Raw genomic sequence first — 26,839 nt, forward strand, 5'->3', positions numbered from 1 at the left:
TGATGGTCAGTTATTTATTGCATGCAGATGCTAAGAAAACTACCTGGTTACATCAACATATATCACACTAATTCAGGCTACGCATTAGGATGTTCTAGACTTTTGCTTAATACATTTTCTCTGACTCGATCTCTTTGAATTTTAGTTGCACACCCCTGCTCTACTGGATTGCATTTTTTCCCAACTTGTCAACAAGTTTGTATACGTCTCTAAGGATGTTTTTGAATTTTTGTTCCTGAAAAGCGAACCTTTCTGTCAGTTTATGTCCTTGCATTCAAAAATTAGTGCTTCATTCAGTCAATCAATAATGTTGTGGGCCAGTCTGGCCCAAAAATGCCAGGGCTGATTTTTTGCCCCAGTCCACCCTGAGAGTGTCTCAATATGGCCAAGGAGAATGAAGGTGGTTTTGCTCCACTTAATACCAACCACAGATGTACACTTTGTCCCACTAACTGACTTAAAATGTCAACTGGAGCGTTTCCTGCCAACAGTGCAGCTGGCGTTAAGAGGAGACCTGTAATCTAGGACATTTTTCATGTTTCTACTTGTTTCAGGACGGCACATGATTCCCAATAAACTGACAAAATGTTGTCTCTCGAAATCTTGAGTTTCAGTGTGGATCTGAGCTAATACCTGGATTCTTAGTCAGTGTGATTAGTGAAGCAGCATAAAAGTAGGTTGTCTCTGTGCATTAACTCACTGACAGTGTCGTTGTTCCGGGCTCGGATTCGCCCGAATGGACCCTCAATTACAAAGTAGCTGCTGGTATCTCCAACCAGCTCCTGCAGAATTTCCTTCCTGTTGCAGCTCATCTCCTCCATACCTGCAAAAGGATGTCAGTGTTAGATCAAACTCTCTTTTTTTTGATGATGTAATCTGTCTTCTGAGCGACCCAAAGAACAAAACTGTAGTTTTGCATGCTCAGTTCAAGTGTTTAACAATTCCATTTCAGATTGCTTGCCAATGGCGTCACAATATTTAAGACCTGGAATAAATTTCTGGAAGATCATAAATTGAAGTAAATCACCAGCTGCTTGTGCACAGTTGAAGACAGACTGATTAGAAAACTTTCTCAGGAAAATCATCCTGATCTTCATGAAAAGGCACAATAATGACATTGTGATAACACATTAAATGACTTGGTGTGTAATCAGAATGCATTGGGGATAAGAAGTAACCAATGAATATAATAAATGGATAATATCTAATATCTGAATATTATGTTTATTATACTTACTTTTATATACTTTGTACATTGTTATTGTTGTTATTATTATTATTAACAACATGCTCTTAATGAAAAAAAAAGATGGACGCCAGGTCTTAGCAGGATATTGGAAGTTCATGACCTTCACGACAATTTGATGATTTTGTGTTAATAATAGACTATAGAAAAGAAGACCAGTGTCGCCTTCACTGGAATCATTATACAACTCACAAAATATTCAGGGCATGAAGCTGAAAGCTGCACCCAGCTAAGAAGAAATTTTTAGACATGTCGTCACTCAACAGAGCTGTAATGTTGAGTGACGGCATGTTGCTGTACTGTTACCGTGATCAGCCACTATCAGGATGTTGACGCAGCGGTGCAGTCCGATCTGCTTGAGGCCGTTCATCAGCTGACGTACAATCCTATCCACTCCCTGGAGCCCTGCTATGAGCTGGAACAAACACAAATACAAAAATTTAGCACCAGAGAAGGTTTCCCCAGAAAGCTCTGATCGGATACGTTGCCAGTCAATAAGAACACCTCAAAGCATTACTTGCTTGTAAAGGATACCATATTGTACTGCTGTGAGTACTGGATTACACTGAAACCACATACAAAGGAAGCTCAAGTGTTGTTTAATGAGGTGAGGTTGAAACAGGATCCAAATCAAATACTGATATGGTCTACTGATCATCAGATGGAGTGTTGACATGGAAACAGCTGCCATATATGAAACAGCTTTGATTCTCTGTTTCACTGACTATATTTATAGAAGTTTCTGTGTGCTTACATTGCATTCTGGCTGTTTTCCGCTTGTCACATATTTTTACTCCCTGTGGGCTTGTTTTTCTCTGGAATACAAAGTCCTGCACCTCTATGGAAACAACTCGACCATGACTAGGAGGAGGAAGAACCAGGAAAATTGTCTCCTGTGCTGTATAAACAGAGTTGGAATGCCAGAAGACCTTAAAAAGTAAAGACGAAAGTTGACTTTTCTTGATTATTTTTTCTTAATTAAAAAAAATGGAATCAACATGTACAACATTTATTCAAGTGCTCATAAGTGTTGTTCATAGCGGGAAAATGGTGACCCCACATACTACAGATATTTTACATTTGGGATTTATTTGTGTAATCCCTATCTATTTTCTATCTGCTCTGTGTAAACATTGCCTGCAGTTCCATAAAAAAACTCAATTAATTTTTGTCATGTGACTGCTGGCCACGGCAAAGTCACTAATGGTATTCCAGTTGTGATAATGAGTGTGGGATTTTTTGCTTTTAACATATTCTGATAAGAGCAAAAACTATTTATGGCATTTTTTAAAAAATACGTAGATATTCCATTAAAAATCAGCTGTTTCATGCTAGAATAGTCATTTGCCACATTGACAATGTCTGGACTGTATTTCTGATTAATTTAATGTTGTCTTCATTGAAAAAAAAACTGCTTTCTTTCAAAAATGAGAACGTTTCTGCGTGACCCCTAACTTTTAAACGGTAATGTGATAGCTAGGTATAAATGTAGATATACAGTGGTATGAAAAAGTTTGGGCACCCCTGATAATTTTCAAGATTTTTCTTTACAAATCACTGGTTGTTCGGATCAGCAATTTCAGTTAAATATATCATATAGCAGACAAACACAGTGATATTTGAGAAGTGAAATGAAGTTTATAGGATTTACAGAACGTGTACAATAATTATTTAATATGAGATATGAGAACTTTTACAGAAACAACACCCTCTAAACACTATAGCTTCCAATGAGGGTCTGGATTCTGGTTGAAGGTATTTTTGACCATTCTTCTTTACAAAACATCTCCAGTGTAGTCAGGTTTGATGGTTTCCAAGCACAGACAGCCTGCTTTAAATCACACCACGGATTTTCAATAATATTGGGGTCTGGGAACTGAGATGGCCATTCCAGAACGTTGTACTTGTTCTTCTGCATGAATGCCTAAGTAGAATTTGAGCAGTGTTTAGGGTCGTTGTCTTGTTGAAGTATCCAGCCCCGGCACAACGTCAACTTTGGCACTGGTTCTTGAACATTGTTGGCAAGAATCTGCTGAAACTGACTGGAATCCATGCAACCTTCAACTTTAACAAGATTGCCAGTACCTGCAGTGGCCACAAAGCCCCACAGCATGATGGAACCACCACCAAATTTTACTGTGGGTAGCAAGAGTTTGTCTTGGAATGCTGTGTTAATCATCTGCCATGTATACGACCCCTTGTTATGTCCAAATAACTCAATTTTAGTTTCATCAGTCCACAGCACCTTATTCCAAAATGAAGCTGGCTTGTCCAAATGTGCTTTAGCATACCTCAAGCGACTGTTTGTGGCATGTGCGCAGAAAATGCTTCTTCCGCATTACTCTAACATACAGCATCCCCTTGTGCAAAGTGCGCTGAATAGTTGAACAATGCACAGTGACACCATCTGCAGCAAGATCATGTTGTAGGTCTTTGGAGCTGGTCTGTGGGTTGAGTTTAACTGTTCTCACCATCCTTCGCCGCTGCTTATCTGAGTTTTTCTCTGCCTGTCACTCCGGGCCTTAACTAGAACTGTGCCTGTGGTCTTCCATTTCCTCGCTATGTTCCTCACGGTGGAAACTGACAACTGAAATCTCTGAGCTAGCTTTTTGTATCTTTCCCCTAATTCATGATGTTGAACAATCTTTGCTTTCAGGTCATTTGACAGTTGTTTTGAGGCTCCCATGTTGCCACTCTTCAGATAAGATGCAAAGAGGAGAACAACTTGCAATTGGCCACCTTAAATGCCCTTTCTCATGATTGGCTTCACCTGTGTATGCAGGTCAAGGGTCAATGAGCTTACCAAACAAATTTTATGTTCCAATAATTAGTGCTAAAGGTATTCAAATCAATAAAACAACAAGGGTGCCTAAATTTATGCACCTGCCTACTTTTATTTAAATAATTATTGCACATTTTCTGTAAATCCTATAAACTTCATTTCACTTCTCAAATATCACTGTGTTCGTCCGCTATATGATATATTTAACTGAAATTGCTGATCCGAACAACCAGTGATTTATAAAAGAAAATCTTGAAAATTATCAGGGGTGCCCAAACTTTTTCATACCATTGTAGATACAGATATAGATGTATTCTGCTCATTCCAGTTCAGTCTCAGTCATACACCATCTTAGTTGCACCAAGGAGCACAGAATGTTTAGTTTTTCTATAATCAATTGAATGCAGTTTATTTCAGATATGATGAAATCACACAGTTTTAACTTTAGACTTGGTTAAAGGTTCTGATTAAGTGGTGACAGTCGAAAAATTGAAAATCTGACAATTTCTCCTATTGTTTTGTGATAAATGCTGCAATTTCTGCCATTGGTCTTAAATATAGCATGCCTTTAAATTGTGCTTAGAGGGCTAAATTGTAGTTTGATCTTCATCAAAGACACAGAAATGACCAAATATAGTAAATTCTAAGTAATAACAAACGAACCCTTGTATTTTTCTCCTTAACATTCAAGCATAGGTTGTAAAATGAGGTAATTGAGACTGTCAGCTGAAGCTGTGCAGAAATAGGGTGATTCAGTATGACATCAGCCCTAAACACTGTATAAAGTAAATCTGCTTTATACAGTGTAAAGTAAGTCTACTGCAGAATGACTTCATAGAAAGAAAATCTTTCTTTTGCAGTAGTGCAGTCGAGTCCTGTCTTAGCCTGAAAGAGATACTGTGGCGGGATTTCAAAACACATGTGGACCCCTACAGAGTCACTCATATGTCAAGGCCAGTTTCTGGTTGCAGCTCATCTGCAAGGGGCTGAAAAATACACATGCAAATTTCATCATCCACCCAAGTCTATCTGCTGCAGGCTTGCTTTATTTCAGTTCTGTGCAGAATGTCCACACTGCAAGCGACTGATCATGTGCCAGGAAAACAAATGGTACCTCAAACAAATCCTGTTTTGAAGAAGATTCTCCATCATCCACACCTTTACAGCTAATTATTGAAAAAGCTTTAGTGCTTTTATGCTTTTATTTGTTCATGTTCACCCCCTGTGCTCAACACACTTCAGGAATGATGATGATGCTACAGTTCAATCTGCAACTAGTTACTGTATACTGTAGAAATGCAAAGTTGCACAACCATGTCCACATCCACTTGGTTATTTGACATGGCCTTTAGGCTTTCCAACACTTTCTATGGCACCCATGTATGAGTTTCTACATAAGATTTTGCAGTTTCAGTAGTTTATTTTGGGCAGCTGTGTCTTTGTTTTACAAATCAATTATTGAACATCAGGGACCAAAACTGCCTCAGCTGTATTGTGAAGTAGCAGGTCAGGTGAAATGTCCCACAAAACCCCTTGGTAGCTGTTTTTGACCCACAGATTCTTCGTCCGGCCGAGACTGCATGGACCAACCCCCTCACTTTGAGTCTGGCACTCTTCCCCAAAACCTTAGGTCAAAAACTAATATGTTTCCTGCTCCAAATTTGCAGAAATTTAGACATTTGTTTTACAAATTGTATGTACATTTACTGTATGTTTTGTATTTTATCTTGTGATCTGGACCGCAAGCCAAGTTTCCGATATGGGACAATGAAACTACTGGGTTTGTGGATGAGTACGTTTATATGCAGTCAAAAACCCTTTCTTAACCGGAATATTAGCAATAACCCGGTTGCGTCCGGCCATGTAAACACCCGCAAAAACCCGAATATGCTCATATTCGGGTTTTTAAAAACCCGAATAAGACCCCTGGGTTACTCCTTTTCTAACCCGAATATCTCGTCATATAAACGCGCATCGGAATATCCCCATCGAAAGGAACAGTAATTTGCGTTCTGCGCATGTTTCAACCGAAAGGAATCTTGGTCTTTTGAGAATTTGTATGCCGCGTCTGGCACGCGACCCACTGGAAATACACAAGGAGAGGTAAACAGACACGGTGAAACCCACATGCGGCAGCACAGTGCCACACTTTTCGAGTGAGGAGGAAACGGACTACTTTATTAGCATTGTGAAAGACATGAATATAATGTCTTTCACTGACGGCAGAAAGTATTGAGATACCGACCGCAATTTGTGTCATGCCGTTGTCTGCGCATCCCGGTTTGGATGGGAATATCCCAATTGATTACGCTGACCATGTAAACAGGAGTAATTCTGTCTGTTTATCCATGTAAACGGGTTATTCCAAATGTTTCAGAAACCGGAATATTGACCTTAGCCCGAATATTGACTGCATATAAACGTACTGGATGTCAAAATGCCTCTGGGTAAGTATAGAACTCCCTGTCCATTTACTATTTCTAACCTTCCTAAAAAGTGCTGGGTGCTGTTTGTGGGTGAAGCCGAAGTTTGACAGGCTCGAAACTACCCTGTGATTCCAGGAATATAGACTGGATTGGCATCATCGTGTCAAGAAGAATCTCTGACAAGTTCATTTCCAGCTTTCAGCAACTCCTGAAAATGTAATGCCTGAAACAGTTCCTAAGTTAAACCGTTGGTACCTTCACAATCTTGTTCATAAAGTTTATGCAGAGTAAGACTTAGACTAAAAGGTCATCTCTGTATGCAAGGATCAACAGATTCATGCATGCAGCTTTTGAAACATCTGGATCCTGTTTTTCTGCTTCATTTTTGATAAACTCTGTGAAAGCAAAACCTTCAAGGCAGGTTGGAAAGGCATGTTATCTTTAGGAAATGACAGCACTGAACTGTCATGGCCCCTCCCTCTCCTGTGTTGCGCTCCTGGCTGGCTGTCAGCTGGGGCTGATTGGGGCGACTGCAGAGGAGCACAGCTGTTCCTAATCAGTAATCAGCAACGCTTAAAGCCTGGCTCTCCCCACCACTCAGCGTGGGGTCATTACCTGAGACACATCTGCATGAGAGACTACTGCTTGGAATACACTGGTCTGGTTTGCTCTGCCATGACTAGCCCTCCTGTTCTGGATTTCCCTGTCTGCCCCGTCTTGCCCTGGAACTCTGCCCTTGCCTCAGCTCCCGATCCCTGGACTTTAGTTTGTGAGTTTTTCTGTTGGCTTTTAGTTTGAGCCTGTATCACGGCCTGTTTTAGTTCTTGTTCCTGTTTAGTTTTAGAGCCCCCGTTCTGTTTATTTCTGTGCCTCCCGTGTGGAGTTGTTTTTGAGTTCACACATTAAATCTGGTTTAATTTTCTGCCTGCCTCCGAGTGTCTGCTTTTGGGTTCACAAACCCCACCTGCCTAACATGAACACAGCCAGAAATGGTTAAAAAAAAAAAAAAACTAAGAAAATTCTTGGATTTTCAGTATTCAGATGATCCACAAAATCCTCATCTGTCGTACCATTCATGAATCAGGTTTAACTGCATACACATGCATTTAAACAATAGGTGACCGTTTAAAGAAGCAAAAATGAGTGTTTAACTTCCACCTACAGATGTGTGTGGGGGGGAATGCATGTTCAAAAGTAAACCAAACATTTAGGGCAAATTGTGAAGATTCTGACACAGGAATAAGTTATCAACAATGAATGCAGGGTGACTGTCACTTCATACATAATCCCACCCTCTTTATTCTACATGTCTTATTTCAAGAAAATGCCATAAAGCCAAAAAAAAAAAAAAATCCACACTAATTATCACAACTGGAAACCCAGCCTCTTAATTCTACATTTATTTAAAGAAAATGCCTTAAATAAAATGTTTGCTCTATCCAGAACTTGTTACACACGTGGACAAAATTGTTGGTACCCCTCAGTTAAAGAAGGAAAAACCCACAATTCTCACTGAAATCACTTGAAACTCACAAAAGTAACAATAAATAAAAATTTATTGAAAATTAAATAATCAAAAACAGCCATTACTTTTGAATTGTTGATTAACATAATTATTTAAAAAAAACAAACTAATGAAACAGGCCTGGACAAAAATGATGGTACCTCTATAAAAGATTGAAAACTATTTGACCAGAGTGACATGATTAACTCAGGTGTGTCATTTAATTGACATCACAGGTGTTTCCAAACTCATAATCAGTCAGTCTGCCTATTTAAAGGGAGACAAGTAGTCACCCTGCTGTTTGGTGAAAAGGTGTGTACCACACTGAACATGGACAACAGAAAGCGAAGGAGAGAATTGTCCCAGGACATCCGAAAAAAAATGATAGACAAACATCTTAAAGGTAAAGGCTATAAGACCATCTCTAAACAGCTTGAAGTTCCTGTGACAACAGTGGCTCATATTATTCAGAAGTTCAAGACCCACGGGACAGTAGCCAACCTCCCTGGACGTGGCCGCAAGAGGAAAATTGATGACAAATTGAAGAGACGGATCGTTGGAATTGTATCCAAAGAGCCCAGAGCAACCTCCAAAGAAATTAAAGGTGAACTCCAAGGCCAAGGTACATCAGTGTCAGATCGCACCATTCGTCGTCGTTTGAGCCAAAGTGGACTTCATGGGAGACGACCAAGGAGGACACCACTGCTGAAAAAAACTCATAAAAAAGCCAGAGTGGAATTTGCAAAAATGCATGTTGACAAGCCACAAAGCTTCTGGGAGAATGTCCTTTGGACAGATGAGACCAAACTGGAGCTTTTTGGTAAGGCACATCAACTCTATGTTCATAGACTCAAAAACCAAGCATACGAAGAAAAGAACACTGTCCCTACGGTGAAACATGGAGGAGGCTCAGTAATGTTTTGGGGCTGCTTTGCTGCATCTGGCACAGGGTGTCTTGAAAGTGTGCAAGGTACGATGAAATCTGAAGACTATCAAGGCATTCTGGAGAGAAATGTGCTGCCTAGTGTCAGAAAGCTTGGTCTCAGTCGCAGGTCATGGGTCTTCCAACAGGACAACGATCCAAAACACACAGCCAAAAACACCCAAGAATGGCTGAGAGAAAAGCGTTGGACTATTCTAAAGTGGCCTTCTATGAGCCCAGATCTGAATCCCATTGAACATATGTGGAAGGAGCTGAAACATGCCATTTGGAGAAGACACCCATCAAACCTGAGACAACTGGAGCTGTTTGCTCATGAGGAGTGGGACAAAATACCTGTTGACAGCTGCAGAACGCTCATTGACAAATACAGAAATCGTTTAATTGCAGTGATTGCCTCAAAAGGTTGTGCAACAAAATATTAAGTTATGGGTACCATCATTTTTGTCCAGCCCTATTTCATTAGTTTGTTTTTTTTTAAATAATTATGTTAATCAACAATTCAAAAGTGATGACTGATTTTGATTATTTAATTTTCAATAAATTTTTATTTATTGTTACTTTTGTGAGTTTCAAGTGATTTCAGTGAGAATTGTGGGTTTTTCCTTCTTTAACTGAGGGGTACCAACAATTTTGTCCACGTGTGTATATACCATTATTGCATTGCATTCATTCTGTTTCTACCTATGTCCTTTCTCCAAGTGTCCCTGGTCCCAGAGCTGGATGCTTCAGATCTCTGGTTGTTGTCCCACCAACTGGCCTAGTCTCCATCATGTCCACTGTTGGATGCTGCTGCTGAAGTTCCTCCAACCCACTGCTTCCAGCTGCCCATTTCCACCAGTCTACTCTGCATCATCCTCACTATACTTGATATTTTCATCTACATATTGTTTGAATTTTACGACCAGCTATATATGTAATATATTTAATGCCAGGGCCTTACACCATAACAGTAAACTTATGAATCAATTTCAATGTTAGCTTGTACTTTGTATGTATCATCTATCTTACCATGCATGTATTGAACTCTGTGTTATATGTTCCTTGTTCTCCAACCTCATCTTCTTCCATGCCTCCCCCACCGCCTCTCTACCTCTACATCCCTCTACCTCTCTACATCTCTATCTCTTCTGTCCCGCTCAACAGATGGGTCCCCCCACATAAAGAGCCGGGTTCTGCTCAAGGTCTCTTCCCTGTAAAAAGGGTGTTTTTCTTGCCACTGTCGCTTTAGGGCTTGCTCTGGGGGTTCAGGCATATGGGTTCTGTAAAGCATCTTGAGACAATTTGACCTGTAATTGGCACTATAAAAATAAAATAAATTTTTATTTAATTTCATTGAATAGATGAAAAGTGCACCTCCCACCACTAATTTTAATAGATTTTTTTGTTGATATAATACAGAGCACCAGAGAAAATTCCTTGTAAGTGTAAAAACCTACTTGTCAATGAAACAAATTCTGATTCTGATTCTGATTCTAATACAAAAAAGGTATATCAAAGGATGGAAGAGCTGGATTGCCTTGCCTGTTTTTTTTTTTAAAAAAGAAAGAAAAACATCTAGCATGTGAAGTTAAGCCCTTATAATGACCAAGATAAAAGCTTGAATATAAAACTACCCTTGAAATGACTGAATGCTTATGAAGTAAAATCACACCAGGGCTGCATCTAAGGCCTTTTTTTTATTTTCTCGAGCTATCAAATGTCAGAAAGTGATGAAAAATTTCCATCAGTGTTGCCCAGATAAAGGGTGGCAAATGTCCTGTTTTGTCCGCAACCCAAAGTTAATCCGTTTACTGCCAAAGAGAAGGAAAGAATGTGCGTACGTGTCTTTCCGCGCTTTATGTAATGGCAAACTTCCAAAGGTCACTGCACAACTGTCCAGACTGTTCATTAAGGATCATAAAGAGTCTCGTCTTTGCTGATGTGATTTAAATGATTTAAATAGCAATACCATTAAGATTAATAAAGAGTCACCGATAAGCCCAATATTGGACTTCAGACTTTTCTAATCGTGACATTAAAAGCCTTATCTGTGATCACTTGTGCCAATGGCTACAGTACTGGTCAAAAGTTTTGAGACACGTTCTTATTTATTTGAATGAGAAAATGTCTCAAAGCTTTTGACCAGTAGTGTACAGGATCTGGATCTACAATTGTTTCATGCTGTGCATCCAATATGATGAACAAGAGTGGTATTCAGAGGAAGTGAATATGAAGATCTGACTAAAGCAAATAAGTTGAAGATGGAATAGAGAGGCAAAAAGAAAACACAGATTCATAGAAGAGTCATAGAACAGAACAGAAAAAAAGAAACAGGATGTTTCCTTTGCTTCTTTCTCTGGTGAACTTACCCCTCCACCGTCTGGACCATAACTATGTCCAGATTTATCCGGTTCCTCCAGATACATCGTGTAGAAATCTGGTCTGGAGGGGAAAGTCCTTTTTTTACTTAAATCCAACTAACAAAAACTTTTTTGATTGATTGAATCCTGATTTCAACATGATGAGCTTTTTGATATAAATCCAAGAACAACCAACCTTTCATTATCAGGCAGCTGCAGCCACTTCAGAACAGTGAAGACTCGTTCCTCAAATGGCACTTGGCTAAAACAAACAAGCATTTTTGTATTAGACACGTTTAATTCTAAATTCACCTGACAGCGGGGTTAAAAGGCATGTTTGTGTTTTTTGTTTTTTCAAATTGCAAAAAATATACCATTTCCCTGTAAAAAAAAAAAGAAAGAAATGTTCCATTTTGGACTTTCTGTCAGTCCTGCTGATCGGTAATATTCTGTTTCATCACTGAAGTTTACCACATAAAAGCTCAAAAATCTACATGTCTGTTGTAAAAAATAATGCAAGAAAACAGATTTTGTAAAAATCAAGAAAATCAGGATCATTTAGGCTGAACTGCAGGCAGTGTATAGACAGAGCAAAGAGGAGAAATATGAAAACCAAAAATACAAGTCATAAAGTACAGGTTTCATGTCAAAATTTGCCCAAAAAGATTAAGCATTTGCAAGAAAACAGACTTTGTAACACTCAAGAATATAAGGGACATATCAGCTGAATTTTAGGCTGTGTATAGCCAGCAAAGACAAGAAAATACAAAGACAAATTGAAAATACAAGTAGTAAAGTATATGTCTCATAAAAATTCACACAAAAACAGATTCTGTAAAAATCAAGAAATTTAGAGACGCTTGCACTGAACTGCAGGCTTTGTATTAAAAAAATAAAAAATGTAAGTAGTAAAATATTTCAAGTATGTCAAGCAACACCTGAGAGCACGAGATAAAATGTTGGACACGTTAGGTATTTTTTTCCTCCTTTCTCAGTGATTTATGGCATTTAATCGTGTCTAACTGCACAGAACGTCAATGTCAGATTTATTTAGAAAAAGGTCAGCCAAAGTGCTTTACAGAAAAGTAAAATAAATCATCAACAATGTGAAAACAATAAAAGCAAAACAATAAGACAGTAAAATAAAACAAGTAAAAGATCCATTAAAGGTAGCTCTGCTCAGCCAAAAGCCAGGGTGAACAAGACGTGTTTTAAAAATGGGGAGGCTATTTGCAGACCGCACAGAGAGGGGCAATGTGTTCCACAGCGTGGGAGCCACAGCTGCAAAGGCTTGATCTCCTCTGGTTTTCATGAGGGCTCAAGGAACGTCCAGGACCGTCTGGTCAGCTGACCTAAGGGCTCTGGAAGATTGATGCACCTCAACAAGGTCATATAAATATTCTGGGGCCAGTCCATTCAAAGACTTAAAAACAAATAAAAGAATCTTAAAATCAATCCTGCACCGGACCGTAAGCCAGTGAAGTAAGGAAAGCACCGGCACTATGTGCTCGCATTTCTTTGTCCCAGTTAGGAGACGGGCTGGTGCATTCTGAACAAACTGCAGACGGTCGAGTTCCCACTGGCCAATCCCAACACACAGGGAGTTACAATAGTCCAAGCGCGATGTAATAAAAGCATGGATAACTTTTTCTATATCAGCCCTTCTTAGATAGGGTTTGACTTTGGCTAGAAGCCGAAGCTGAAAGATGCTACCCTTGACCACTGAGCCGATCTGCTTTTCTACTGAAATGCCACTTTAAAAAGATAACACCAAGATTCTCAGCCTGTGATTGTATATAAGGTGCTAGTGGGCCAAGGGAGCTGCCACGGACCTAGACCAGGTCAGGAGGACTGAACAGGACCATCTCAGTTTTGTTTTCATTTAGTCTTAAGAAATTTAAGTCCATCCATGTTTTTATATCCCTCATGCAATTAAACATAGCATGACAAGATTCCTTAGAAGGAACCTTTAATGGCAAGTACACCTGCATATTGTCAGCGAGGCAGTGAAAAGGAATATCATGCTTGTTAAAGGGAGAACAGCAGACAGCCCAGAACTGACACCTGGGGGACCCCAGAGGTCAGAGGGGCCACTGAGGAGGAAAATTGCCCCAACTGCACACAAAAGGATCTGTCTGCAAGGTAAGATTTGAACCAGTCCAATGCAGTGCCTTTAATGCTACACAGTGCTCAAAGCATGACAGAAGAATCGTGTGATCCACTGTATCAAACACCACTGTTATGTCCAGAAGAACTAAAAGGCACAATTACCAAAATCAAGGTTTTGAAGAAAAACTTTTAAAAGAGCAGTTTCAGTGCTATGGAGAGGCTTAAAACCTGACTGAAACAATTCACCAACGTTGGCCCGTTTTAAAAATTCTTGGAATTGGTTAAAAACAACTTTCTCTAGAACCCCGGAAATAAAAAGGAGTTTAGAAATTGGCTTGAAATGACAGAACCAAGGGCGCCAAATTTTTCTTTTTTTAAAGTGGCTGTGCCGTGGCATGTTTGAAGGAGGATGGAACGCATCGAGAGCTGAGACACAGGTTTATAAGAAACAAGACAACAGACTCAACTGAGCTGAAAACTTTTTTAACCAGTTAGCAGGACATAGGTGCTCAATATTTTCAGTGAGTGCAGGCTCAAACTAGTGAAAAGAAGCTGAGCTTGCTGTAGGAATTGAGGGGTCATGAGCAGGCTGAAGCAGTGGGGATCTAAGAGCAGAAATCTCATTCACAAAAAAACTCCAAAAAGTCCTCACACAGAGAAGAAGAAGGCTTAACAGAGACGGCATCACAAGGATTCACTAGTGAGTCAAATACATTATATAGGACCTGAGGTTTGTGAGCATTTTTGGAGACAAGTGCGGAGAAATATTCAGCTTTAGCAGCTTTAACAGCCTGCTGATAAATTCGAAGGCAATCTACTCAGGAGATCCCAAGAACTTTGGAGATTGTCCTTTTTTCACTTTCTCTCCACCTGTCTACAAAGGTCTGAGTACACGAGTGGACTCATTCAGCCAAGTCTCAGTCTGTGGCTTGATGCTCTTTAGAGTCATTGGTGCAATGGAGTCTAAAATCTCCGCACAGAGAGAAGCCAAATAATTAAAAACATGGAGACAGTGAACGGGTACGGAGTCTGTGGTGGAGGGTGTAGGCAGTGAGAATCAAAATAAAACAGGTAGATGGTCAGATAAGGGTGTGTGACAGATTTCAGCTATTTGTACATTCAATCCATATGACAGTATAAGATCCAAAATGTGACCTTATTCATGCAGATGAACAGACTGCATGAGATGAAAAGTGTCACTGAGATTCAGGAAGTCTCTGACCAGCAGTCTGGTCTCACAGCAGACATGTAAGTTGAAATTAGAAAGTGATCATATTCGAGAACAACACCCAACACAAAGTTTGCAAAGTCCCGTATAAAGAAATTGTGGAGGGCCATAGACCACCGCACAGAGAACAGTCACAGGAGTTTTTACCTCAAAGAGTTGGAGCTGCTCAAAACTGGAGCAGCTGACAGCTGGAGACTGCTGGACATGAAAAGAGGATTTGAATATGCATGCCAGTCCTTCACTTTGCCGGTGGTGCGAGGGACGCTAAAGAAACTACATCCACAGGGAAGGAGCTCCGAAAAAGGAGCAAGATCATCTTCATGGAACCAGATTTCAGTCAAGAACATAAAATCCAGTTTGTATGAGGATAAAAAGTCATTAAGTAAAAAAGTTTTGTTGGTGACGGATCTCACATTCAACAAAGCCAAATGGAGATTAAAAATGTCAGATGGTGAAGCACACTTCAGTGTGCGGAGGTTTCTGTGGTCCACACTGTGTCTCCTGGTCTGAACACGCCAGGCGGTTGGAGGCAGCAACAGCTGGTCAGAATCAGTAATATTAGGGAGCACTTGCCAGATCCAGTCTCCAATCCTGCATGAATGCAGGGCGGGGTGAACACCCAGAAAGTGCACATTAATGCAGCGATCAGACCCAAGAACATACCTTAGTCTCTTTATACATGCAAGAAGGGAATTTAGACATTTCTAAATTCTCTTTACTTCTAGACACGCTTGTATTGTTTCCATTGAGGTGCAGGACTTTATACTGTAGTTAAAAATGAGCTGACAGTGAGTAAAACTGTGACAGGAGTTCAAATGGATAAACAAAATTCATGAGTCAAAAAACGCAGTTATTTAGGGATAACTGTCAGTATCCCTTCTTGGGAAAACCTCCACCACTGTTTTGTCTGAAGCTGTCAGTCATGCAGAAACCTCACTTTACATTCCTCCTGCCTGAGTGGTAATCAAAAGTGATTTAGAAGGTGTGACTAAAATAAACACAAATTCTAAGACCTCCAGACACTGTCGATTGTTGTGGATGTGTGTCACAGACTCTGACAAATCAAGAAAAGATGGTATTGTGCTTTTTTTTCGAAAATTCAACCATAATTCTCAAGTACTTCTTTTCCTTTGAAGGTCAATGCACCAATTTATTGCATCAGCCTATGGTGGGAACGCCTTAAAGCTCGTGTCCGGAGTTTGAATCGCAGCGTCTCCCAAAACCAACACGGTCTCACGGGGATTCGTGAAACTGTTACGTAAATTTTTTGTTTCTTTTTCGTGCGCACCAACACGATTTCGTCATGTTTTTCGTGCCGCTCACCACGAAATGTTTTTCGTGTTGCTCACAACGAAACCCGCTGTGGTAATCACAGCTGAAAGTGGTTTATACCAGCGGATTCATGACGATCTAAGCTGTCCATCGGCGTATACTGCTTGTGTGATCGCGTTTGCGGCCGCCGGACATTCTTGAAATTCCTATGCAAATTGGTAAGTGTACCACCGGGTTATGGTTAGGTTATGGTTAGGTTATGGTTAGGGTTATGGTTAGGGTTATGGTTAGGGACGATGTCATGCAAAATATAGCGTTGGATTCGCCATGGTTTTACATTAAAAATATAATACACACATTCGTTTGAAATACGTTCTGGGTGGCACGAAAAGTCCGCCGTTTAAAATACATTGGTGCGCATTTCGTGGTGAGCGGCACGAAAAACATGACGAAATCGTGTTGGTGCGCACGAAACCGAAACTAAAACTTACGTGACAGTTTCACGAATCCTCGTGAGATCGGGCTGCCCAAAACACTGTTGGTCCCACCTTCCCTCTGATTTCGCCCCTTTATTTGTGCACGCGCGCAGTACCGGAGAGGAGTGCCTGGAGTGCTGCAGCATCTCGCCTGTTTTGCTGTTTTCCACTCTTCTACATTTAGTACATTTAGTAAATAATAAAGGAATTACGTTAGAATGCTGTATTGAGTCTAACTTGTCTGAATACCAAAATAACATGAATCTGCTAGGACGAACGAGTAAAGTTTCAATATGTGATTACACTCGTGTATCCCTCTCAATGATGTTGTTTATCAAACTTAGTGCATTTACGCGTGTATATGTGTTACACTGTTTATTTATTTCTATCTAGAGTTCAGAATTGCATGACTCCTCTGACGAAGAGTATGTCCCAGACGCCCCAACATCTTCCTCCAGAGGTCGGGCATCTAAACGAATCCGTCAGGCGGGCTATGGAGGCCGTGGTCGGGGAGCGACGCGAGCACCCCGAGCCAAAAAACGTCCTGCAGTCTGTTGGCCTGACAAGCCGTGGGATTGGTAGCTTTTCTAGAAGTTGCTGAGCCCTGATGCTCTCTCCTCCACAGCAAAACAAATGTGCGCGCGGTTGCGTAGTGCGTAGCTCGCCCACCTCTGCATGGGCTTGCTTGCTGTGCGCGTCACAGTTGATTGACAGCATGACAAAGCTGAAGCTCGAACTTGATTGGTCGGCAGCGACCGGCGCTTTTTGGAATAACATGGGGGTCTATGAGAGGAAGGCGGAGCTCAGGAATAAATTTTCATATCGCGTCATACTAACATTATATTATAGTATCGAACTAGACTAACACATTTAAGCTTTGTTAAACAATGATACATAAATTGAAAACAAACGGAAACTCCGGACACGAGCTTTAAGCTACTCGTGTGTGATTTTGGTGGAGATTACTACATCTGACTCAGTAGAAGTATGAGTCAAAAAAGAAACTGTGAAGAAGAAGAAGAAAGATCTGGCCTCATCTGCGGCGCTGATGTGTCTATGAGCAATGTTAATGGTTTTTCAAAATGAAAGCTTCAAAATGAAGGATTTGAACCGGGGATCTTCTTGCTGCTCGGCGAATGTGCTAACCACTACTCCACTGTGCAGCCCCCAACTCTTTATCGGTTTATCTAAATTAGTAGTATGTTGGTTTAAGTTTGCTCTCTGGCACCTTTCAGTCCATTAACTGTGACACTTTTGAAATAAAGTCAAGTTACGGCATTTTCCTCCAGAATTAAGGAGCAGCTCTCAATCCTGTCACTTTGTGTGGGAGGAGAAACTTCAGCAGTTTGAAAGGTCTTATGTGGATCAAAATACAAACATCACTGAGACGTCAACGGCATTCACCCACACTAATCATATCTGTATCTTCCAAAAGGGCAATCAGTGCCAGTCTAGTTACATTCTATACTTCTCTTATCATCACAAAACTCCCATGAAAAGATTGAAACTAACACTGAATGCCGTAATCTCGGCAGCCACTCCCCGTTTGTGAGTCTGTGTGCTTTTTGCAACAGTGGAGTCAGGTATGCTGCAGCTGTAGAAATCCACCAGTTGCAGATTATCACAAACATCAGGTCTGCAAATAAAGATCCGCTCTTCAGCCACAACAGAGACTCTGCTCATGGAGCCAGTCACACTTGCAGCCTTTAGTAATCAGGTTTGATTAGCTCCAGCTTCATTGATTCATTCTGTGCATGAATCAACCTCCTAACCCTGGTTTCCTGCCTTGTACTGCTCATTAGAACTACAGCTCACAGCTATTCGTGCAAGACTCAGCCCCCTGAGTTCTTTTTTTGTCTGCATTTGTTCTCATTGTTTAATTCGACAGAAGAGCTGTCAACATTTTATGAGATTAATGCATATTTTAGTCTTGCAGCCAAATATTTTAATATTTAGTGCGTGTGTGTGACCATCACCAGCCTTCCCTGAGAACTAAGCTGGCATTCTTTATTAGAATTCCCTAATAAAAGCCAGGGAGAGCAGTGCTACATCTCAGCGATGTGCAGGGGAAACAAAGGGTGGACAGGACAAAACAGGACGAACAGGGATAGGAACTGGCAAGCGGTGCTATTACAACTGAAGAGTGTCAGGTGCTGTGTTATTCCTGACTACTAATTACCCATCAATAAAAAAAAACAAAAAACAAACAACAAAACAAAGAAAAATTAAAAAATAAATAAATAAGCAAACAGTATTGAACGCCATAATTGTGGATGTCTTGACAGTATAGAATAGAATAGGCCAGAAGAAGATACTAGAGAAAGAAATAATGTGTTTAGTGTAGAGACTGAAGACAGTCTCAGCACATTCTGGCGGGTCCCATCAATGCTCAACAATGGAATTCTACAGGAGATGGTGAGATCTGGTCCAACATGCAACTGTGAAAGACCCCGAAGCCCAGAACAACTATCACAGCAAGGTTGGGCCAAGCTAACAGGGTGCCCCACCCCCCAGGCCGCAGGAGCCACAGGGCGGCACCCCCAGAGAGCCATCGGGGCCACCGTGTACCACTCGGATCTCGCGAACACCCACTGCCCACCCACTGCCCACAATGACACTCCCACCCTAGTCACCCTAGATGTGACTAGTCACCCTAGTCACATCTAGTCCCAGCATCTAGTCCAAGCCTCAGCCCCCAACTCCCAGAAACTTGTGTGCGAAATTTGAAACCTGATCTGTCATTACTCTGTGCCATCTACAGTAGCTCCTCTGTTCAAAAACTTACACAGCATACAATTTTAATGTGTTTATCTTATGAAGGTATAGTTGATTTGAAAGACTGATGTCTTTAAAGCCAAATACAGAGCAGGGAGCACAAACTAACGGATTTCTGCTTTTGGTCTTTTTCATGAAATTTGTGCATCCTGATCCTATGAAAACCATCACTCTGACCTTGTGACCCTTCTCCAGTAGCTAAAGACAAACTTTTCTCTGGAACTGTTGCCCATTTATAAACTAAAATATTCTTATAGCAATCAAAATTTTTCCAAGCGTCATTGTGCCAATATTCAGTGAATGTGATTACTCCCATCTGGATAAATATGCTGCACTGGATGAACTTCTCAGAACATCCAGGACGTAAATGCCACGTAAACAGTTGTTATCTGAACCAGAAACACGTAGGACAGAGCATCAGAACGAACACTTTGAATTTCAACCATGAGCTGATAAAGCTGAAAAACATCTGGTCTCCTAAAACATAATTTCCTAATCAACCCACCATCCCACACAGTGATAAAAGGCTCTTACTAAATCAACACAGCACATCAGCACTGCATCACTTGTTGTGGCCGCTTTATTTCAATAATCGCTTTGATAAGTTTCATACTGCATATAGTCTTATTGGCTAGTCCTCTATCAGTACATTACACATTTATTGAACGAACAGATCACAATGCTGATATCTGGCTCAAAGATCGAACCAAAGTATAAAATGTTACCGGAGGATAAACGCTGAGCTTACAACACAGTTACAGTAACCTGTGAATGAGATGATATCCATGAACACACTTTAAAAGTACAATCTGTGCATCTGAATCAGCAACTGTGAAATATTCGGATGCTAGAGATGTCTCAACAACTGAAAAGCTTCACATTTGTCACTTTAGAATTAAAATCTTCCAGCTCTACTGTTTTTTTCATCACTTTTCTCTTCCACGGGACATAAAAAGTAGACAATAAAACTGCTCATGTTTTTGGAAGTCGGCCAACAATGCTTGTTTGCTGAGAGCCAGCTGACTTTATTGACTGTTAAGATCACTCTGTAGTGTTGAAACTGTGTGGATGTGAACTTATCTGCACTTACAATACTTATCTTGGATTTTTTGAAGCCATCCGAATTTGAATAATATTGTGGGTTTGCTTTGTGGTAACTGGATCTCATTCCCAAAGAGAAACAGCACAATGAAGATAGAACTTTCTTTTACAGTGCAACTTCCTCATTCTGATGCTCATGTGACCACCAACAACAAATCAGAATCATGAAGGACTTAGACTGAGGTAAATGTAAATAAAGTCCCCACACAATTACCGTAACAGTGAAATCTGTAAGTGTTGCTGTAACTATTCACATTTTTAGTAAACTAACTGTTCTAATTACTACCAAAATATGGTTCTAAACTTGAGCATTTTACATTATGTTCACAATTCGAGTGACAAAGTTGCAAAACAGCCAAATTTGGCCAGGTTGCATTGTCACTAAGAATGCACAAGCACTTTAACATTTATTAGATGAGTTTGAATGTCCAGATTTGAAATGACAGATGTTAATGGTGGCTGCTGCAGTGGGTAAGATTATTTGAAAAATGTTATGGAATAGAAATGGCTCATCAGCAAAGAGTTTGTGTGAAACAATAGCTTTGTTTGTTGAAGCCTAGCCAAGTTGAAATTTTCCAAAACTTTGACATCTGGCTGCTCCAACATGGCGTTAAAATGACTGCCGTGTGCATTTACATGTGCGGTGTTGTGGTATACTTGAAAAACAAGCCGCCTGCAATATGTGCAACGTCATTTTATCCCATCAAAATGCTAATTCATTATATTTTCACTGGCCAGAATTAAGGTTTAAGATATTTGCTACATGAAACCTAAAGATTCTATAAAGGACAATGTTGAAATCTGAATTAGAGGAGATTTAAACATACTCTTGATCTAGAATAATGACTAATAGGAATTAAACTGTAGACTTCTGAAACCGGAATTACACCTAATCAGAATTTGAACTGTAGATATCTGTAATGAGAAACCTATGAATAGTGAAAATGATGGCAGTCTGCAAGGAAGACTGACATAAATATCTGATATGCTCTTTTTGACAAGGAGGAATTGAATTGCAGACATCTGCAATACAAATCCAGTCTAACTATTAAAGATTTAGATGTCAGGATGCTGTTCAAGTGCTAGTTGATGTTGGTATTGTTGCAGCAGAGTTAAATAGCAGTTGGAAGTTGCTAAGGACAAGAAGAAGCTTTTGTTTCATGTTTCAGACACAGAAAATGAGATTGTTAGAAGAAAAAGCAGTGCATCATGTAGCAACAAGCCTTATTTTAAGTTAATAGTTTTGACAGACGACATTTTTTTTTGATTTCAGCAATTCAATACAAGAACGGTAAATGGAATTAATGATGAACCAATGATATTAAATTCATGGTTGTGGTGCTCTACAGTATGGCTAACAGATTAGACTTAAAGAGGAGCTGAAAACATTGACTAACTTGAGCTTCATTGGATCAGCGTGACTCAACAGATAAGAAAAGACTGTTTTTTCTGGATAGCTTCCAAGTCTGCAGTGCGCATCTATCTATATCCAATTCAATGCTAAAATGTGCTGCATAGTAAATGTTTAAAAAGTTTTTTTCCTGGCAAGTATGACGGAGGTAAACACATTGTGTAAATCGGCTCCATAACTTAATGGAGAGAAGATGAAGTTGAAAAGGGCAAATCTGGCAACTAATAGACGAGTGTATCAGGAGCACAGATCCTATCTCAGCTTTAATTTTGATGTGTTTATTTGAAAAGAATCAAATTAACTAACATCAATACAATAGTTTACCCATATGGGCCTCATTTTGGTGCACAACCGGTCACAGGCTTACCCGTTATAAGGTCGGTAGATATCAGGGTAGCTTCCGTTGATTTTGACATCTGATCCCGGCCAGAAGAAGGTCCCAGACTTCAGTCCCTGATACTTTACTGTGTGCCAAATCTCCAGACAAAGACAAGAAAGATGATCATTACTGATCAGTGTGGATCAACAGTAAATAAGTACGTATCTCTTGCAAAATTTAACAGCTATCTTTATCTAAAAAATTCTATTTGTCTAAGTGGCACCACTAAGTCAAATGATATTATTCCTCTGAATCTCAGCCACATCTTATCAGATCAGCGCTGTGCTGGCATTTAGTCGATTTCACAAGTGTATTTCACCAACTGAGGCTACATATATTTGCGTGTAAAAAACCAAGGGAATTTTACAAAAAAAAGAAAAAGAAATGCATTTCAAGTATCATTTGCATGGATTTTAATCAAAGCCAATATGACTCACGGGTTGTCCAAGGTACCAAGCGGGATTGTTTTTCTCTGAATTGGACAGGCTGAAGGTGGCATCAAGCACCGGGTCATACATAAAGTTGTCAATCAAGCCGTTAGACTCAGGATAGAGACCCTGAAAGAGGAGGTGGAGGGGAGAAACGTGAGAGGGAGTTTGGATCTGAACCAGTTTCTCTATAAAATTCATCTATGAAGAGGACGTTGGAGGTGAGTCATCAAGTGCTCATGATAGAGCGGAGTGATCCCCATGAATGAGTCACTCAGTGTGAAAGTGAACGTTATGGATGGTATTCTTCTTCAGAACAATTGATTTATGGTGGAGTTCCTGGAAAACTTCTTCAGGAATTCTGTTACACACAGCCAAGATATTTCAGCTGACTCAGGGGTGTTATTAGAAGAGGAACTAAAGTTGTTTGTTAAACACAACAGACACATGAATTTTTTTAAATAACTGGGAACATTTAGTTTCAGAATGAACAACTGGTCCAACAACTGGTTGTTTGGTCTCGGGTGGACAGCTGTAACTCCCTTATTATCAGGATGTCCTAATAATTCTCTGAAAAACCTCCACCTGATGCAAAATGCTGCAGCCAGAGTTCTAACAGGAAGTAACAAAGGAGATCTTTTCAGCTGCTCTTCACTGGCTCCCAGTAAAATCCAGAATAGAATCTATAATCATTTTCCTCACATATAAAGCCACTCGTGACCCTGCTTTATGTTATCTTAAAATCTTTATCATACTATACTATCCTAACAGAACCCTTCCTACAGTTTTGAAACGTAGTGTCTACAGATACGGACCCGTACCCGTAGCCTGTGGCCTACGGATACGGCACTTTACCTTACCATAAATATTAATGAGACATACATGAATATTAATGAGTCGGCTGATGAACGCGCTTTGTGATTGGCTGGTAATCCGACGTACATAAATATTAATGAGCCGGCTTGGCAATCCGAGTGATGAAGGCGCTTCCGTGATTCGAGGTGAATCTGCGTGCCGAGCCTGTCATGTCAGTCATCTGCTGTTCTCTTTTCTATCATGCATAATGTCTTATAAATATCATTATCTGACTTTTTCATGGACAGCGATTTGGGGGTTGAAATCGGCACTACTATTAAAAATAGCAAAACTTTTTATTCACGTGAACCTGTTCTAATAAAGCACATACAGCAAACAAAATAAATGGCGGAACTAACAGCCAGCAAACGAAAAGTATTTTTTTACCTTCAAAAGTAGCGACAGACTATTACATATTAACAACCTAAACAAAACCCTGACGTATTTTCTACGTCTGTCAACACAGATACTGCACGTCAGTCACTTTAATGTTAGCGGACTCTGTTGAATGGCTAATTTACATCACCACAAACAAATCTCACAATATCACAGTAAATCGAGTTTGTGGTTTTTTTTTAATTCATGCCGAATTAAAGAGCTGCTCCTCACCATTCACGAGTGTTTGTTTCATATTCGACATCCTTAACTTTATCTTGTAAATTAGCGTCCGAAATTAAATGGGAACATTTGCAATGGAGTTCGTCAGCCGCTTCCACCACTGAACGCGGTAAACTAATTAATAGGAACTGGACTTCAAACAATTTAGACACGGCGTCTAAAAGCGTAAAAACTGCAATGTCTAAAGTGTGAGAGGAGACGGTGTATTTTTGGTTAAATTATACAATGTTCGCCGTCAAAGTCATTCATATAAACTGCCTGTAATGTGCAGCAAATAGTAGTTAACCGGCGCCAGCTCTTCAGTGACCTTAACGGGTCCGTACCTCTAGTACAGGTCCGTACCTGTAGCATCAACCGTTTTGAAAAGAAAACTAGGAAGCAAAACCTTCAGTTATTTGGTTTCTCTCCTGTGAAACCCACTTCCAATTTGACTTTAGGACACAGTAACTCTCTCTACTTTAAGGATTAGGCTTAAAGCTTTCCTTTTAGATAAATCTTGGCCTACGCAGGTGATCCTGAAAGACTCTCTAGTTTTGCTGCCTCAACTACTAGGGGGACCTTCTCATGACACTTGTTTTCTCCATTTGCCACCACTGCATGTTGCTAGCTTTGCGTCTTCTCTCTCTGTAGTTTGGGTTTTGTCCTGTCTGTCTTATGTTTCTCATCTGCCGTTACTGATCTCGCCAACCTGCTCAGTGTTTGTTGTTGTCTTATGCATCATTTAGCTGTTTTCTCACTGATATCCTTTAGCCTCACCCCATCGGGTTGAAGCAGATATCCACCCTCCCTGAGCCTGGTTCTGCTGGAGGTTTCTTCCATGTGAAGTGGAGTTTTTTCTGCGCAATGGTGCCAAAGAACTGCTCAAAGGCAATCATCGGATTTGTTGAGTTTCTCACTGCAATATATTTTTGTAGGGTCTGTACTTTACTATCTGTAGTATCCTGAGATGACTTATGTTGTGCATTGGCGCCATATAAATGCAACTGAACTGATATATGCAAACATTAACACTAAAATAGTAGAGAAACTTTCAACCACAGCTTCCTAAAACTGCACTCTTTTGGTTCAGTGCAGCATTATTCACAGCAACAACACAATGCAAGCAAGACTACAGTGGGTGCATCACTCCCAGAGCTGCACTGGATTGGATCTGTCTTCCTGGCAAATTGCTTGATGAGGGTTGGTGTGTATGGCCCCATGTGCAGCAGTGCAGGTGCTTTTACCGTAACAATCGTGTAATGATTTGGGAACGTCTTGCTGGGAAATGCTGCCTGCATGTATGGAGCCGAGGTTCCACACTCCCCTGTGAACATAAAAGATAAAATGATAAAAATGTGAAGTTGGAAGATGGGTGCTGTGTGCTGGAGAAAAATAAATCCATCAAATAAATCATTAAGTCCACGAGGGCATGTCAACTGATACAAACACTGGCAAACTGTATTTAATGAACCAGAAAACTGAATGGAAAAGGAAGATCACACACAAAGACAAAATCCAGTTGTGACATGCTTTAGCAAGATTTCTGTCTGTTAGCTGACTCTTTAAGAAGTTGAGCTCAGACATCTGCAATACATATCCAGTCTACTAAGTAAACGTAAAACCAGCTCGCCGTTTTGAAGAGGTCTACTGTGTGCATACAGCAGTAACTAGTAGCTCCATTTTCTGTAAGATGTCATGTTTTTGCGCTGAGATAATCAAAATGGAAAGTGGAACAGAGCGTAATGTGGCTGATACTAACTGAGTTTGTCCAGAACAGGGAGGAGAGCGCCCCACTTCTGCAGGTAGTCGGCCCTCAGACCATCCAAAGAGACGAGCAGCAGTGGCTGAGACTTAAAGCTGTGAGAGAGAAAAAAAAGATTCAGCCATGAAAGGAGATTCAATATTCCTACAAACATACTCTGGTGAGATGCAGAGCTGCTGTCACTGTATAATGAGGACGTTGTAATAGTTGATGGATGGATGGATGGATGGATGGATGGATGGATGGATGGATGGATGGATGGATGGATGGATGGATGAACATCATCACAAAAACACCATTTCCACTGTGAAGCATGGTGGTGGCAGCATCATGATGGAAAATACACATGTATGTATGTATGGGGGGATGATGGGGATAGACAGATAGATAGATAGAGAGAGAGAGTAAAGGTCCAAAGTTGTTTTGGTGACGACTTGCTGGTTGTTCTGACATCCTTGATTTGAAAATCCACTTTTATTCCTCTGCTTTCAAACTAGAGGCCTTTTACTAGTGTTGTCTTACTGGTGTATTATGTGTTTTACTGTTCTTTTAGCTGTACCACACTTTGGTCCAAATTCAACTGCTGTGAATGGTACAGGTGGAGATTCTAATTGTATATTAGGCTCAGAAAAGTAGACATGCATTACAAGAAAAACAGATTTCCATCAGTTCTATTCAATTAAATTTTATTCATATAGCGCCAATTACAGTTCAAATTATCTCAGGATGCTTTGTAGAACCCATATGCTAAAATCTTACCCAGCAGGACATGAAGGAGCTGACAGGTCCTCACATTTATCATCAACCCACTCAGTCTCCCCTGCAAGAAGATGAAAAAAATGAAGAATGATGACTAATGTGCTGTATTTCCCCATTGCATATCATAAGTCACAGTGTATTCCATCCCATCTATCAATAAAGTAACATTTGATGGTTAACTATACATGGACAGGTATAACAATGGGTTTGGATTTGCTAATCTTTGATGTTGCGCTAAAGATTTAAACAGCATCACAGCTGTGTGCCCCATACTAGAAATGCCACCAAATATAGTTGTGTTTGACCCTAAATTCCCTAAGCAAGAAGCTCATTTGTTCAGCCAAATGTCTTGAATGTCTATATAAATGACGATCAAAAGCTCTCTTTCTCAGCCGCGACCCGCTAAGAAGTCGCTAATCCTGAAAAGAACCTTTTAATCTGCAGTTT

At 40.2% G+C, this 26,839-nt stretch overlaps 1 protein-coding gene across 1 annotated transcript in view; it reads right to left on the reverse strand.

Annotated features, from left to right (window-relative positions):
* The window catches only part of LOC110956809 (venom phosphodiesterase 1), a 72,006-nt gene that overhangs the window by 34,774 nt on the left and 10,393 nt on the right, over positions 1-26,839 (reverse strand). The window contains exons 5-13 of the mRNA XM_051955101.1: positions 26,393-26,453; positions 25,631-25,728; positions 25,116-25,195; positions 22,429-22,548; positions 21,980-22,089; positions 11,437-11,502; positions 11,250-11,322; positions 1,553-1,661; positions 701-823 (exon numbers count right to left, since the gene is read on the reverse strand). Coding sequence (XP_051811061.1) covers positions 701-823; positions 1,553-1,661; positions 11,250-11,322; positions 11,437-11,502; positions 21,980-22,089; positions 22,429-22,548; positions 25,116-25,195; positions 25,631-25,728; positions 26,393-26,453 — 840 coding nt within the window. The remainder of the gene's footprint in view (positions 1-700; positions 824-1,552; positions 1,662-11,249; positions 11,323-11,436; positions 11,503-21,979; positions 22,090-22,428; positions 22,549-25,115; positions 25,196-25,630; positions 25,729-26,392; positions 26,454-26,839) is intronic.

The sequence above is a fragment of the Acanthochromis polyacanthus genome, chromosome 11, assembly GCF_021347895.1.
Source record: "Acanthochromis polyacanthus isolate Apoly-LR-REF ecotype Palm Island chromosome 11, KAUST_Apoly_ChrSc, whole genome shotgun sequence".
NCBI classification, from domain to species: domain Eukaryota; kingdom Metazoa; phylum Chordata; class Actinopteri; family Pomacentridae; genus Acanthochromis; species Acanthochromis polyacanthus.